The 14,672-nt window shown below is 42.1% G+C and overlaps 2 protein-coding genes across 3 annotated transcripts; both read right to left on the bottom strand.

Moving 5' to 3' along the window:
* Positions 1-378: 378 nt before the first annotated feature.
* Positions 379-7,079, bottom strand: chst3b (carbohydrate (chondroitin 6) sulfotransferase 3b). Its single transcript, XM_030077989.1, has 3 exons — positions 6,794-7,079; positions 2,818-3,033; positions 379-2,601 (listed from the first exon to the last, which is right to left on the bottom strand). The coding sequence occupies exons 2-3, from the start codon at positions 2,895-2,897 to the stop codon at positions 1,374-1,376; spliced, it is 1,308 nt and encodes a 435-aa protein (XP_029933849.1). The 5' UTR covers positions 2,898-3,033; positions 6,794-7,079; the 3' UTR covers positions 379-1,373.
* A 1,210-nt stretch (positions 7,080-8,289) lies between these two features.
* Positions 8,290-14,457, bottom strand: LOC115378326 (uncharacterized). 2 transcript variants are annotated; one of them, XM_030078546.1, is made up of 10 exons: positions 14,288-14,456; positions 14,024-14,175; positions 13,503-13,622; positions 12,818-12,970; positions 12,496-12,618; positions 12,044-12,222; positions 11,661-11,866; positions 11,088-11,326; positions 10,725-10,900; positions 8,290-10,284 (listed from the first exon to the last, which is right to left on the bottom strand). In XM_030078546.1, exons 1-10 carry the CDS (start codon positions 14,439-14,441, stop codon positions 9,468-9,470), a joined length of 2,319 nt encoding a protein of 772 aa, XP_029934406.1. In that variant the 5' UTR covers positions 14,442-14,456; the 3' UTR covers positions 8,290-9,467. The 2 variants fall into 2 exon arrangements, with proteins under 2 accessions (XP_029934406.1, XP_029934407.1); XM_030078547.1 differs by lacking the exon at positions 12,818-12,970 and having other exon boundaries at positions 14,288-14,457.
* Positions 14,458-14,672: the final 215 nt, after the last annotated feature.

Below are 14,672 nucleotides of genomic sequence, written 5' to 3'. Positions count from 1 at the left end.
CACTGTTACACCCAGGCCTGTTCATGCTCTTGTAATAATAGACATCAGTACAAGCAAATGTGGACCACACAGGAAAACATATATTACATTTTTTCTGCCACATTTGCCCGCACTTATTTCATCATTGCTTTGGCTCTCTTACTAGCAGTGATCATTTAAGGTCACAAGGTTTTGCTCATGCCAGCTGAACGTGAAACCCTGTAATACAAGACTACAAGTCTCTGTATGGCATACTAGTGTACCGTGTTGCTCCAATGATTTTATCAGCTGTGATATTTTCACAATGTCAGAATGTACTCTCACAGAAAATTAAGATTTTCACATAATGAAAAGATAGATTTATTGTGACAAACAAATGCAAAAGGAACAGGCTGGCATATCAGCAAACAGTCTTGCAGGCCAGAGAGTCAAGGCCTCTTTTTATCACCAGCCAGGAGACTTGTGTCAACAGACAGAGACCAGCCAACAAAACTCACACAATCCTGCAAACCAGCTGCAGTTGGAATGTCTGGATACAGTAGCACTGTAAACATCTGTTTTTACAAAATGGGTCCTGACACTGTCACAAGGACAACTTCAAACAACTTCTGGCCAATGAGAAAACATGCATTTACAGCAACCTACAGTACACATGTGCAAGAAAAGTGCCCACTGCAGGGGGGAATGGAATTTGTGGAGCACATCAGAAACTGGAGTCATAATGGCCTTTCAGCAAACAGAAGGAAAAAAATAAATTAGCATGAAACAACATCCCTTCTTAATCTTATGCGTAGAAATTACATAGCAAAACACTGGTATTTCCTTCCTCTGCAGTAAGCATCACTATACAAGGCAGCTCATTCATTAGGCTGTGTATTACATTTCACTTCAAGTTTCTTTGGTATAAAAGCGACTTCTGTTGCTAGTTCGGGAGTTGTTGGACAAAATGAAAATATAATTAATATAAGTTTCTTGGAGCATTTGAAACAGTTCGTCACTGTTCGCAAGCACACAATTATCTCCCTTAGGTTCTAAGGAAGTGAAATTACACATGGGGCAGACTTGCAATATAAGCTGCAGTTAAGCTAGAGGCCATGAGTGCAAAAATAAAGACAGCATCCTCTTTCTACCAGCCTTTACCCACATGTAAAGTTTCAACATTGTTTCAGCTACCTATTTTCTTTGTTAAACGCAGCATATATGCTTTCTGTTCAATAATGCCTTTTGTTAGTATTTTTTTAAATAGTAGTAGTAAACTTTAAATAGCACACCATCAGAAAATATTTGTTTCTCTGTAAGAGGCTACTGGTCCATAATAAATAACAGCCATTCCAGAGTTCTGCAAACAGTTGGTTTTGTCTGTGCCAAGTTTTAGAGTTCATGTTTGTCAGTGTCTATACAAAGCTGAATACCTTTTCATCTATCAGACTGATGGACCTGTCAGTTAACATTTCTTCACTGTTCACAAATTTGTACCCAAACAGCTTCAGTGTTGGTCCGCAGACTTTCTGTACAACCTGGGCTATTTTGAAAGGTAGACTGAACCTCCATTTTTCTACTTGTTCTGAGGAGTTCTTCTGTGTTGAATACACACCGCTGGCCTCCTTGGAGGCCTGCGTGTTCTTTAGGATCCAGGATTTCACTTGTGGAGCCAATGGGATTCCGGCAAACCTGTACATCTCAGTCGCCTTCCTCATTGGGAACCGGGCAATGTCTTCGTAGCGTACCAACATGTAGCGCCGACGTAACCATGGTGGTTGCCTGAGTCCGACTTCAGCAGACATCCTGATATTATCGCAGTTGCCTTTGAGCTTCCTCACCTCATCATCATCAATGGGTACATCGCCATCCATGGCCCACTGCTTCCAGTTCTTGTATTTGGCAGCGAAGGCCACCATGCGTGAGGCAAGAACAGCCCGGGGATCCCGAACTAACTGAATGAACTTAACATCAAGACGGGGGTCCTCGGCCAGTGGGCGCAAGGTCTCCAGTTGACGGACCCTCACCGACTTGATGACCCTGTGCTCCTTTTGGAGACAGGACTCAGAGGCCATGGTCAGATTCAGGGGTCCACATCGCCTGGTCCTGCAGTGATAGCGTTCGAAGACCCCCTTGATGAAAGGACTGCAGACCGACTCCTCACACAGGGAGCTGCTGGACTCCCTGCGGAAGAGGCCGGTGGTAATGTGGTCCACAGGAGGGGGATCGATGAAGCTCTCCAGCAGGGTGAAGTCACAAAGGAAGAGCTGCTGGAGCACATCCCGGTACGCCCGGGCTGCCGCTGTGGCGTTGGTGCCCCCAGTCTCCAGCGTCAACATCCTCTCCACGTGCCACAACGGCTCAAACAGGTAAAACATGTTGTCACCCTGCTGATTAAAAAACTCGCCCACAAAGGAAGAGCCCGTCCTGGTGGTTGCCAGAAGAAGGATGTGCCTCCTGCCTCTTGGCATGAGCTCTAGGCGCTCAGTGTAGTTCACAAGGCGCCGCTTCATCAGTGTGAAGGCAGAGTCTAGTTTGCTGAGTGTGGTCAAGGAACCATTGTGCTTCAGCAAAATATGAGAGGAACCGCTGGACTGCAGAGGGGTCTGGGGGATTTGCTTTAGGGTGAGTTTATCTGACACCCTGGAAGTGTGGAGGAATCACAGTGTTAAATTATTCTGCAAAGGTTAGAGAAGGAAATGATATTTGACATTGACATCTGCAGCCATTTTGTGTTGCTAAAGGAATGCCAGTGAAATAGCTGTTTAAAACACGAAAGAGATAGGAGTAATGGAAAAGGTTAGGTGAAACTGCTGGAAAAACACAAAGGCACTCCACTGATCACTGAAATGGATTTACCTGGAGATAATGTTGTTTTCCTTTTCGATGATAACAAGTGCCACAAAAAAGACAATGGATATTGTGTATTTGATCCTCATTCTTGGATGTAGCCGTGCCTGGATAGCCTTTTACAAACTGCTTCTTAATAGGTTCTGCCAATCTTACAAGACTCCAGTTGCCTTCTTAAATAGCCTTGCAGTTATTTGTATTCCCCATTGTGGACGATGTTTCATCCTGTAAATGAAATGAACATCAAACTGTCAGTCACACATTTTGCACATTTGAGCACGGCTGTAAGTAACACACACTTGGTCTCAATTCTTTCTGTCAGAGCACGTGTAGGGGAAATTTGTTTTAACTAGTCATAGACATGGGGAAGTTAAAAGCCTATTGTTGCATATGCAATAAAAACCTTTCTGCACCTCGGTGATGCTTAGTCAGAGGTGACAGCTTGGAGTGTACATAACAATAAAGGAATCTATACAAAGCCCTGCTTATATGGATTCTTTCCCTGTCTCTTGCCTCCTCCCCTCCCCTCCTCCAGACTCTACGCATTCAAGCTTGCGCAGCATTGATGTGCTGCATTCTGCAAAGCCAAAAGACAAGGACGTTACTCAGAGACAAAAATATCATATCTTAAGAAGTTAAGAATAGAAAAGGGCTGAATGTTTCACAGAAATCTAATTCAGTCCTTCCCACGAGGAAGCCTTTGTTATCTTTAAGTGCACCAGTGCGTTTCAGGAACATACCCACCCACCATGCATGTGCTGAAGGCTGGGACACATAGTGAAAACAATGTTTATTGATAGTCTGTCTTTGTGGCACTTAGTTACGATGGGTGGAATTACAACTCTGAAGGTATTATTGAAGTGTAAGTGACAGATTGCAACAAGGATAAAAAAAAAATATTTTCATGAATGAATTGCGATGCCACAACTGCAGAACTTTCCTTGACCTCATTGTCTGGGATAGTGTGATAAGCTTATTTCCAACTGATGTAGGTAGGCAGACCAGCCCATCCAATCTACCAGCTGCTGCTTCATGTCAACAGTGGGGGAAGATCTTTTCAGCAGAGCCTCTCAATGACATGACCCATCTGGTGATGGGCTAATGACTTACTGCTGCCTCATGCCATGCTGTCTCTAAAACACTGACTCAGAATGAGGAGGATACATGACAGACACCAGGAATTGTAAGTACTAAGCACAGAAATCGAGTAGGAAAAACCTGCTTGTCACAGAACCATAAATTGTGGTGGTATGAAACTACAGGGCAACCAGTACACTGTACTTTTGCACGTCTGCTGCATAATAAGCTTCTACCTGGCAGGCAATGGGGAGTCATATCACAGATGAGGATTGATTTAATTGTGACTATTTGGGCATATCCTGCCAATTCCTGAAAGATTAATATCAGGTTACCTTTGAGATAATGGCAGCATGGCTCAGATCCAACTAATCTTGGGATTTAACCAGAAGCCTGCCTACATTGTCTGCCAGTTAAAAAAAAAAAGAAGAAGAAGAAGAAGAAGAAGGTCAATAACATGGCAAGGGTGTCCAATAAATGAGTCTCTACACTGAGGAAAATTAGCAAAGTGTCAATTTGATATATGGGCCAGCTAAAATGCTTAGGTTGAAACTGTCAATGAATTGCTACTACTGCTTTAGGGAAGAGAGAGTTGGAGCACAGACAGGCTCAGAGTTAGCTTTCATCCTGCGTCAGACATCTGGGTTAGTGAACACGTTTGTTTATGGTGTCAGGTGAGTACGGATTCTGTCTGTGATTTCTTATGGATCACTGTTAAAGGATAACAAGTGCACCCGCAGGGCCAATCCATTAGAGAGACTGCTGCTATTAATCAGCAGAGCTCCAACATATAGGCCGACCTTTTCTACGGAAAGGTAGGTTTGTGTTTCACATGGAAACACTATGTAGGAAGTGAAAACTGAAAGCTGCCAACTCTTCTCCAAATCCTGATGCATGACCATACTTTTCTATGTTCAGATAAGTCTGGATCCCCCTGAGTTTCTGTTCAATATGTCTGGAGGTCCAGTTCTCACGTCCTGTTGCAACTTCTGTCTCCGGCCAGTTTTGACCACTGTAGCCGGTCCAAATGACTGCAGTCTAAACACGGGATGGTTGGACACTGCCTGTGAAATTCTCTGAGAAGGAATGGGAAGTTTACAGCTCCAGTAGTGCACTGTTGACGTGGAATGGTGTGTAATCAAAGGGTGAACAGCCCGTGCACTGAGGTGCGCTTTCACCAAGAGGAAAAAATCAGCTCCATCTTGCACCACCCTGCCGCATGCCACAACCACAAAGGTCTCTTACACAGAGGAGACTCTAAAGGCCCTTTGGTCTGAGATCACAGCACTGAAACTCCCAGGGTCACTCACACGTCAGAGGGTCAGTCACTAAGCTCCTAGATGTTACTTGTCATGTACAATTAGAGACATACAGAGGAAGCTACCAGAAGACAGAGCAAGTCTTTTAGCACTGAGAGGATGAATTACATTACTATGAGTAAATCTATGGTGGATTTGGTATTTTCCATCTGCAATTTAAAAAAAGTTACTGAGCCTTGGTGAAGCAAGACACCAAAAAAACTGATTATAAGTGGACAAAAGATTTCTGCTCTTTGGGTGAGAGATTTATTAAAAAAAAAAAAAAAAAGTTAAGAGCATTAGTTGTGCTGTGTATTAAACCTTACCATATATGATTTGGAAAAAAAAAAAATACACAAAAGCTAGATCAGCAATTCCCCAGGATAATAGATGGGATATGATTTTAATCAATTAAACGGTAAACTAGACCTGCACCAATTATCTCAGCTTTATGCACCAAACACACCTGCTGTGTAAAATGACCATGAGCTGAATATTCACACGTCACTAAGGCATGTGACAGATTTCATCATAACAAAAACCACCATGACACCAGTTATCATCTTGTTACTAATGCTTTTAATAACTTCCTCATTTAATGTTAATCTCTTATGTGGAGGCAAATGACTCATCAGCAAACCAAAACCAGTTTTGCAGTTTTACAATACAAAATCCAATTAAAAAAAAAAAAAAAATCCCAATCTGGTATTCAAAAGACACCATTTTCGTTTTCTGAGCTATAGATGCATGAACGTCTTTATCTTCAGTTTTTTTTCAGTGTTTGCTGCCTCCAAATTAACTTCAGCATGACACACTTCTATTTCTAGACTGTGGTGCAGCATGTGGGGAGCATGGTCACATACATGGCAGGTTGTGTCTTTTAGCAAATGGAACAGTGCAACAGTCTGTGGCAATTATGAGAGAGAGGGAGAGAGAGAGAGAGAGAGAGAGAGAGAGAGAGAGAGAGAGGGTTTAACATGACAGTATCAATATTCTCACCCTGACAACAGGTTTAATTAAGGTCAGAGCAGGCAGGCAGGATCTGTGGTTAATGTGGCTGATAGAATATACTGGGGACAATGTAATGATTTCAGTGAGTTTGTACTAGTGTGTGGGGTCAGTGGAAAAACACCCAGTGCTCATTCTATATATTTATAAGTCATTTACAAACAAACAAACAATATACAAGACTATAAAGTCCACAACAGTGGATATGCAGAAGTGTTCAATTTGCAGACATTTTTTACTGTGAGATTGCAGAAATTCACAGTAACATGGACAATTTGAGAGCTCAAGCTTCTAGCTGAATGAAATGTGTTTCACTTAGAGGTCAAAAGGACAAATCTTAAGTTGAAAACATCCTTCCAGATCTCTGGCAATACGTGATAATGACCATAAATTTGGCTTTAAATCGCTTTTTTTTTTTTTTTTTTTTTTTCATTTCCTTAAGTATCAATTATTATTAATTTTTAATAATGCAATAGGATGTGCATGGAATATAGTTTCCTTTGATATTTTAGAGGCTGGTATATTCCTAAAAAAGAAAGTAGAATTAGTATACCTTTCTCTGCGCTTGTACACTTGTTCAGTATATTATCAGGTTCACCCACCATTCTTTTGAGATTCAACAAGTTGCAGAGACAAATCCTCTGGGTGTGATGGCATCTCGCATCCTATCATCCGTGAAGTTCAGCCTTTCCTCAAAGTGTGGCGCCAGGTAGAAAGTAATTCCATTTCTTGGCAAGACTAGTTCAGCTGTATGACAAAAGAGTCCAGTGCAAAATGAATATCAGGGATAATTTTTCCAAGTGAAACCTCGAGATCAGATGGAAACATGTTTAAGGGGCCCTGAGGTACAGAGCACAGGCTTTTGCTCCTCTGTCCGCTCCGTCCCCTGTCTGAGCCAGCTGAAGTGACTGACAAGTTTACAGTTGCGACTGAATCACATGGCAAACTTTGGCCCAAAAAAAAAAAAAAAAAAAAAAGGCTCCCAGGCAGGAGGCGCACTGGGACGTCCCCTCACAGAGCGTGCTCTTTGTCTCTCCTGCTCTAACATATCATTGATTATTGAAGACAACAAACCAAACTTGTCAGCGAAAATCTGTATCTTAGCGTGCTCTACTTAACATTAAGAGAGTCATTCATTCATTGTTTTACATTGTGGTTTGTTTGTGGTTTTTTTTACGTCCATATGACATAGCCGGTAATGAAAGGAAATAAAAGTACTCCACCTAGTGGTTAAAATTACTTTGTACGTCCCAACATGGTCCCAACATTCCCATGAATTGAATAAAACCAGAAGAAAATGTTTCGTACTTGTGCAAGACCGCGGGCAAATCTAATTTCTCTAAAAAAAAAATTGGGACTCAGTAAAAGGAGAATGTACACCGGGACACGTTCATAATCTGTATGGAACATTTACTTGTAGACCTAGAAATGAGATTGGTCGTGTCTAGATGGTAACCCAAGATTTGCCAAAGTCTCGCCGGATTTTTGCGAGTTGTGTCTTCATTTAGCGCCTTATTTGTTGTCAGCACCATCAGGACAGATTATTCTGGAGTGCAGATTTCAGATTACCGTGCACTGTGACAAATGTTCAAATAGCCTACAACAGAGGGAGTAACCAGTGGCGGACTCTATTTGAAGGGCAGGGGTGAAAAAATAAAACGGCTCCTGCTGCACGACAGGTGGTCCCACCAGCAGACAAAAAAGCTATGATGCATCATGTATGATGAAATAGTCTTCATCTGGAAAAAAATAACAATATTTGTATTGTAATAATTGAATATAACTGTATACTGAATATAATGTGTTCTAACTGTATTATAAAAGAACACAGCACTACCAGTAGCCCTTTTGACTTGAATGGAATTAACCCACCGCAACATCACGCAAACAAGATATATTGTAGTACTGTTTAAAAGGATAGTTATAAAAGCCAAATGTTGAAACTAGGCAATGCTTGAAAATGTTCAAGGTAAAGGCACTTTTTAATGAGCATTCTTGACTATTGTACTGATACATACCCCACACTGCCAGTGATAATCTGAACTAAAGGTCTGCAAGACAAGCAAACAGTGAAAGGACTGACAGCCATAGGCCTACATATCTGTATCACTTTATTTCTTATCTGAGTTGTGAAAAAGCAATTCACACCAGACGTTAAAGTCCTATATGCTTTTTGTGCAGATTACTCGAAAATAATTTCTTTAGGGAGAGATTTCTAGAATCAGCTAAGCAAGGTACCTGTTCAGTTAGCTGGCTCCTTACCAAAGTATCCAGGGTAAAACATGATAGAGCTTTCTCTAAAAGCACAGGCAGTGTACATTTCTTTACATTTGTTTTTGGTCATTCAGAATTGGTAAATTTTCCAACCTGAAGACAGTCTGCTGTGCTGCCTGCCTCCCAGGTCCCACTCAGTGCCACCAAACACTTTGCAAAGTATTTGGTGGCAGCTCTGGACTACTGTCACAGCCTCACTTTTGGAAACCCTGCCTTACAGAACACCTTGACTGGGAGACTACAGGGCACTGCATCTCTTTTTTGATTTTCTCTCCATTGCCAGGGCACTTCATGGTGTTTCCTCACTTGCAGAGGCATCTCAGAGGGAACCTGAGTTTTCTTTATCAGAAAGGCACTTAGGAAACCTCCCGTTGTAAGAAGTCCTGTCCTGTAGCAGCACATCACATTTTCTCCATTGGAGGCTCATCCATTAAGAAACCTCCACATCCTCACACCTGTAGAGACAGCCTTTACAGCACTGAGCGCATATCACCCCATGAAAACAGCATTATGTTACTTTAGGACTTACCTATGAATGTCTACATGAGTGAGTTTCTGTTGATTGCACTTTCTATTTATCTGACATCTAGACAAAATGCTTTTTTTTTTTTCATTTCAAAGCCATATAACCTAAAACTGCTTGTTTGTATGTGCCGTCTAAGAGGATGTAGTGTTTAGATTAGCCTACATGTTACATTACACTGTTACATTATATTACATGCCACATTACAACACAGCAACAATATTTAAGTTTTCTGATTATTTGATATTTAATTATATCCCCCAACACAAAATTAATGAAAATGTGGCAATAAAAAAACAACCCAAAAAAACAGATCTCCTTACATACTAATGTTAGATGAATTGATTTTTGCATCTTTCTGTTTGTACAAAAGGAGAACATCAATCATCCTTGCAATGGTAATAAAACAAGAATACCTGTACAGAAAACACGGGATTCAAGCTTTCAACAGGCTAATGTTACAACATATAAGATTATTGTTAAAGATTGATTGATTTATGCATCTTTCTAGCAATGTCTGTGCTGCAGCCAGGGAATTGTGGTTTTCTCCGGTGCTTTTTCAGAGGCCTGAGCTGCTCGGCGGCCTCTGAGCAGCTCCTCTTGACTGGGGGTGTGTACGACAGGGCAAGAGAGCCAGTATGTTGTCTGACGTCCTCCAGAAAGTCCTCTAATCTCTCTATCACCCTGTCCATGTAGCTTTCGTCTTCCAGGTGGTAGATTGTGTCTGCCAATTCTTTTAACAAACTATCACACTTCTGGCGCTTCCATGCTTTTGCTCTGAAGCTGGAGGACGATTCTGGAGAGTGGCAGCCTCCAAGGGTTTGTTGCTCAGAGTCGGAGGGTTCGGTCACTGTAGAGTGGCAGCCTGCATATGATGGTGCAGAGGTACCTGAGCTGTCAGTGGCGTGCCCAAGACACACCTCATCGAGCAAAAACAGAGGGTTCTCCCTGTACGCGAGGCACAGACTGTCCCAACTCCAGCCAGGCACCAGGTTGAACACTGCACAGAAGTGCTTACATGGGAGCAAGTTTTCCTGCCAGTCTTTACATGTACATGATGGCATCCGACTCTCTGATCCGAAGGACACGGTGCACTGCTGCGGTGCTGTCTGACTGCTGACCTTGAAGCTGTCCTCCCCTGCAGATGTCACCTGTCCCTCTGTGAATATCAGTGACTCCTGATGCCTTGTCATGATGTGCTCAGCTATGATTCTGGGTTTGTCTCTGAGGTACGGCGGCACATTTTGGCTGTATACCTGGTAACTACTTGAACATTTGGCGTTCAATTCAATGTATCTGTGAGCAGATAAAGATTGCATTATTACATGATATATTATGCGTGTTATGTCCATATGTACTTCAACACTTTTAACACTCGACACATTTGTTAATTCGTCCGTCAGCACACACTCATATGAATAAATGTCAGAGACCACATATAAATATCTTACAGATTTTTAGTATTTATGCTTCATAAGACCTTTAAAAAAGTTATTATGTGTTATTATTATCATCCGTAGTAGTAGTAGTAGTAGGAATATTGTTAGAATGTATTAAGTTATTGCTAGTATTTGGTACTATAGGGTAGGAGGATTCAGTGTAATTACTTCAAGTTCATTTATTCAACTGAACAACAAGGGAGCAGGGAGATGCAAGTAACATGTAACACTACATTCACGTTTTAAAATTTATTTATTTATTTTACTGTCTGGTTTGTTGGCTGTTTGTATTCTTACCTTTGATAAGATCTTGGCAGGAAATCCTGCACAATAACAGTGATGGTGTCGCTGAGACTGCAGCTCCTGTAGCCCTTCAGGTACGAGTGTTTGAGTGTTTCATTTTGTCTCTCAACTCCATTGTTTGCGTAGACAGCCACCCTCAGCTCCTCGTTCTTGAATGCATTAACCCATCTCTAGTTGAGGACATACAGTGTCACAAAACCATACTACAATCATATTCATAATGAATCAGTGAAACACAAAATAGATCTTATTGTCAACTTTTAAAGGCGAACTGGCATAAAGTGTTGTTTGAGGCTTTTTAGCATTTTGCTGTACAGGAACAAAAATGACATCTTTGAAGCAGAAGTGTACACAAACCTGTGCTTGGCAAAGCCATGTGCTGGAGAGCCAGCTGCTCAGCCTCTCATTTGTCTGCCAGTCTGGGTGCTGTTTAAGCAGGAGGGTGGTGTTCTCAAATTCTTCAGCCGTCGCAGAGTCTGCAATGACCCGGAGAATTTTCAAAACTTCCTCCTGGCAGGTCACTGAATGATCTTTTTTTCTTGTCCACTCTATCCACGCTTTCTCCCGGTGAAAATCGCAGAGGATCACTTTGGAATCTAAAACAGTAAAGGCACAGGATTTTCACTCGTTAGTATTAAACTGTTGGTTTCAACTACAGAGTTACATTTTCCACCACATTTCATAGTACCTTAGTTTTGTTAAATATAATCATCGACTGTACGCTATACAACTTAACTGCAAACAGCAAAGTTATGAAAATGTGTTGCATGTACCAAATGTTTGTAATAAACAGGTTGGTGTGGGTAAACCCTAAGTAATGGACACAATAAGTGATGCAATGGTTATTTAACATATTGATATCGTCTGATCTGCTTGGCAAAAGTTTTCTTGAAAAACTGAATTAAGAAATCAAAGGTTTAAAATATTTACCCGTAAACACCTCTTCAAGAGCCCCAATTTCTGCCTCACAAAAATCAACCATGAAGTGGGATGGGTTCCAGCCTGCGTTCCACTTTTTGAACACCTCCAACGCCTCTCTGATGTCCTCCTTCACTTCAGACTGTGTGACGAAGACTCCAGCCACAATGTAATTGACATTAGTTCTCACACAGAGGAAGAAGAGCGGCACTGAATACCTAAAAGGCAAATTGAGTAGATTGGTACTACGCATCCTCCAGTGCACCAGTAACATTTTGAGGATGGATTCAATCACAAATAAACAACACATTATAATTTCGGCAGAATAGTCATGCAGATTTGAAGAAAATGGTGTAGGTATGAATGACCTCATGAAGGCACAATCACTGCATCACCTGCTTGTACGATACGCTGCGTCGAGCAAGCACAGTTGTTGCCCGTACAGCTCCAAAAGCCTCCTCTGCCATGGGGTCTGCAGACAGAGGAGCAGCTTCTCAGTGGTGCCGTCATCCCTCTCCTGACAGCGCCTGTACTCAACAGCACATCCCTCCTGCTGCCATGACTCCACCAGCTCCTGGGACACATGAAGGCCAAACACTATTTTAAAGTGCTGTATGTACTTGTTTTTATAAGTTCCTGTCATAAACTACACGTATGTAGTAGGTACACCTGTATTTCCATTCTTCTCACACATACATCAATTATGTTATTATATGTTTAACTGGTCAAACAGCTTAAAACTGACTTTTCTTTGGTGATCAGAGACTTACACACAGCTCTGTGCACGATCTCCACATTACTACTTGTTGTGTGTCTAGAAGAACAGCACCCGCAACACAGTCTTTACCTGTAAATGCAGCTGGTCTACACTGCTCTTCCTCGTCCCGGGCTTTAGGTTTACTTTGTCTGTGATGTTGCAGACGTCCTCATCCAGAGGATTTAACCTCGGGGGCTCACACACTTCTGCTCCCTATGAGTTCAAGCAGATCAAACTGACATCACCAGCAATATCTTCAACAAACAGGTAGCTGATGGATAAGCACAGCTTGTTGTGCTGCTTGCCGTGAGAGTCGGCAGTGCCACACAACTGCATATAAAGTATTTACAATGAAATCCTATGGGAAGTGAAACCAGAACTTGTAAGGTCAAACCCAGCATAAGGCACAAACCTTTCCAACAACGGGGTGGCCTTTATGCTCCGTCACATGTGGGAAATAAGCAGCGAACATCTGCTCCGTTCCCACATGTGACGGGTCTCCTCTCAGCGCTTTTCTCACAGCTGCCGATTTTTCTCGCCTCTGATACGGGGTGTCCTCGTTTATCTAGAAACACAAAACTCAGAACTAGCACTCAATTCTATTCTGCCTTTTGTCATTTAGTATGAACATTGCAAATATGTCTACTAAGACAGGAGTGGAAAAATAACAGTGATAGAGTGAACAAAGGAGCTTAGAAAACTAAGGCCGGGTGTACAGAATGCACAAGTATAGAGCTGAGCGATATGGTACAAAAAAATCATATTGTAATTCATTTGACAAATTATTGAGATTTCAATATGATTCACCATTTTAGCAGGCAAGATCATTTCTGTACCATAATTTTAGTGCTCACAGAAAATCCTGTTAAAATTATATTAATGTGTTTTTTTTCTGATTTCTTTACGAAGCAAACATGTTTCCTTATATCTAGAAAATATGATTTAGGCATCTGGTCCTGCGATCCTGCGATGTGGATATTGCACCTGGCCATACTGCAACTTCAATATTTCGATTAATTGTTCAGCCCTATACAGGAATGTTGAAAACACAGTCTACCCCAGGACAAATGAGCAGCCCACATTAGATAGTATCTCACCTTATAATCAGGAAATCTACATATATGCACTGCGTATATGGCTGCAGGACAACCAGTTTTTTTTGTTGTCTGCATCATCTGCCTGGTCTCTGCATACACATGGTCTTCTTGATGCTTCGCCTGAAAGAAATCATTGTTAGACTGCATTTATAAGGTCAGTGATACCAGAACCAGAGCCTTCCTGCTGTCCTGGACAGGCTACACCTTTCGTGTTTGGGATAGTTGTCGACCAGGGTGAAAATGCAGGCAATGCCAATAACCCTTGATAATGTCAAAACAATTGCCTGCATACTCAAATGTGGTTTATTGTGACTAAACAGCTATGGTTTTGCACTTTTTAGATGTGAGTTCATCATACACATGTGATGATACCCCAACAAACACACAAACACACTTCACAACAGGAAAAGTTACACTCTTGCTGGTAACTGTAGCATCTCTGGGTGCAGTTAGCCACCCAGCCTATCTCAAATCATGGCCATATGATATGGACGAGTTTACAGTGACCAAGGACTCCTCACCATTTTCTCCTCTCGCTTTCTTTTCGCTGCGGCATGTTTGTCTCGGCCCCGGTGGCATATGAAGGTTTTCGTGCCGAGCACCACGAAGGGCGTACCGTCAAAGGGCACCGCCTTCAGCTGCCAGTGGACAGCCTTCCCGGCCACACGGAGCTCTGCGGACACAAAGCAGCTCTCATCTGTTTCTGCACGGACGGAGCGGCGCCGACAGCCACAACAACGTCACGTTAGATACACAGAATTACGTTGTTTATTTGTCACACTTGCCGGTTTTTCCGAACAGTTTGTCGCTCTTCAAAACAACAAACTTGGTCTTGGTTTTGTCCTCGTAGGAGCGCAGCTGTGCGTCAAACTCGGCCAGACAGGAGTAGACGGAGGTGTCGCCCGACTCGGCCATCGCTGTGGTGGACCCAGTGCGCATGCGCGAGGCTGCGAGAGAGTTTCGCAATTCTGGGGTTACCCTCTAGACACGACCCGCCTGACTTAAAACCCCACAAAGACTGTCGCTTGAATGATAATAAATGTAATAACAAATTTATTGGTGCTGTTTTAACATCCATAATATTTCATGAGTATAACAGAGGGATGAAGGTGCAAGCTCCGGATTTGGAAACTTAAGTTATAGATGAAACAATCAATATATAAAGGTCAA

Source organism: Myripristis murdjan, chromosome 19 (assembly GCF_902150065.1).
Source record: "Myripristis murdjan chromosome 19, fMyrMur1.1, whole genome shotgun sequence".
NCBI classification, from domain to species: Eukaryota; Metazoa; Chordata; class Actinopteri; order Holocentriformes; family Holocentridae; genus Myripristis; species Myripristis murdjan.
This window is presented reverse-complemented; position numbering and strand designations above follow the sequence as displayed.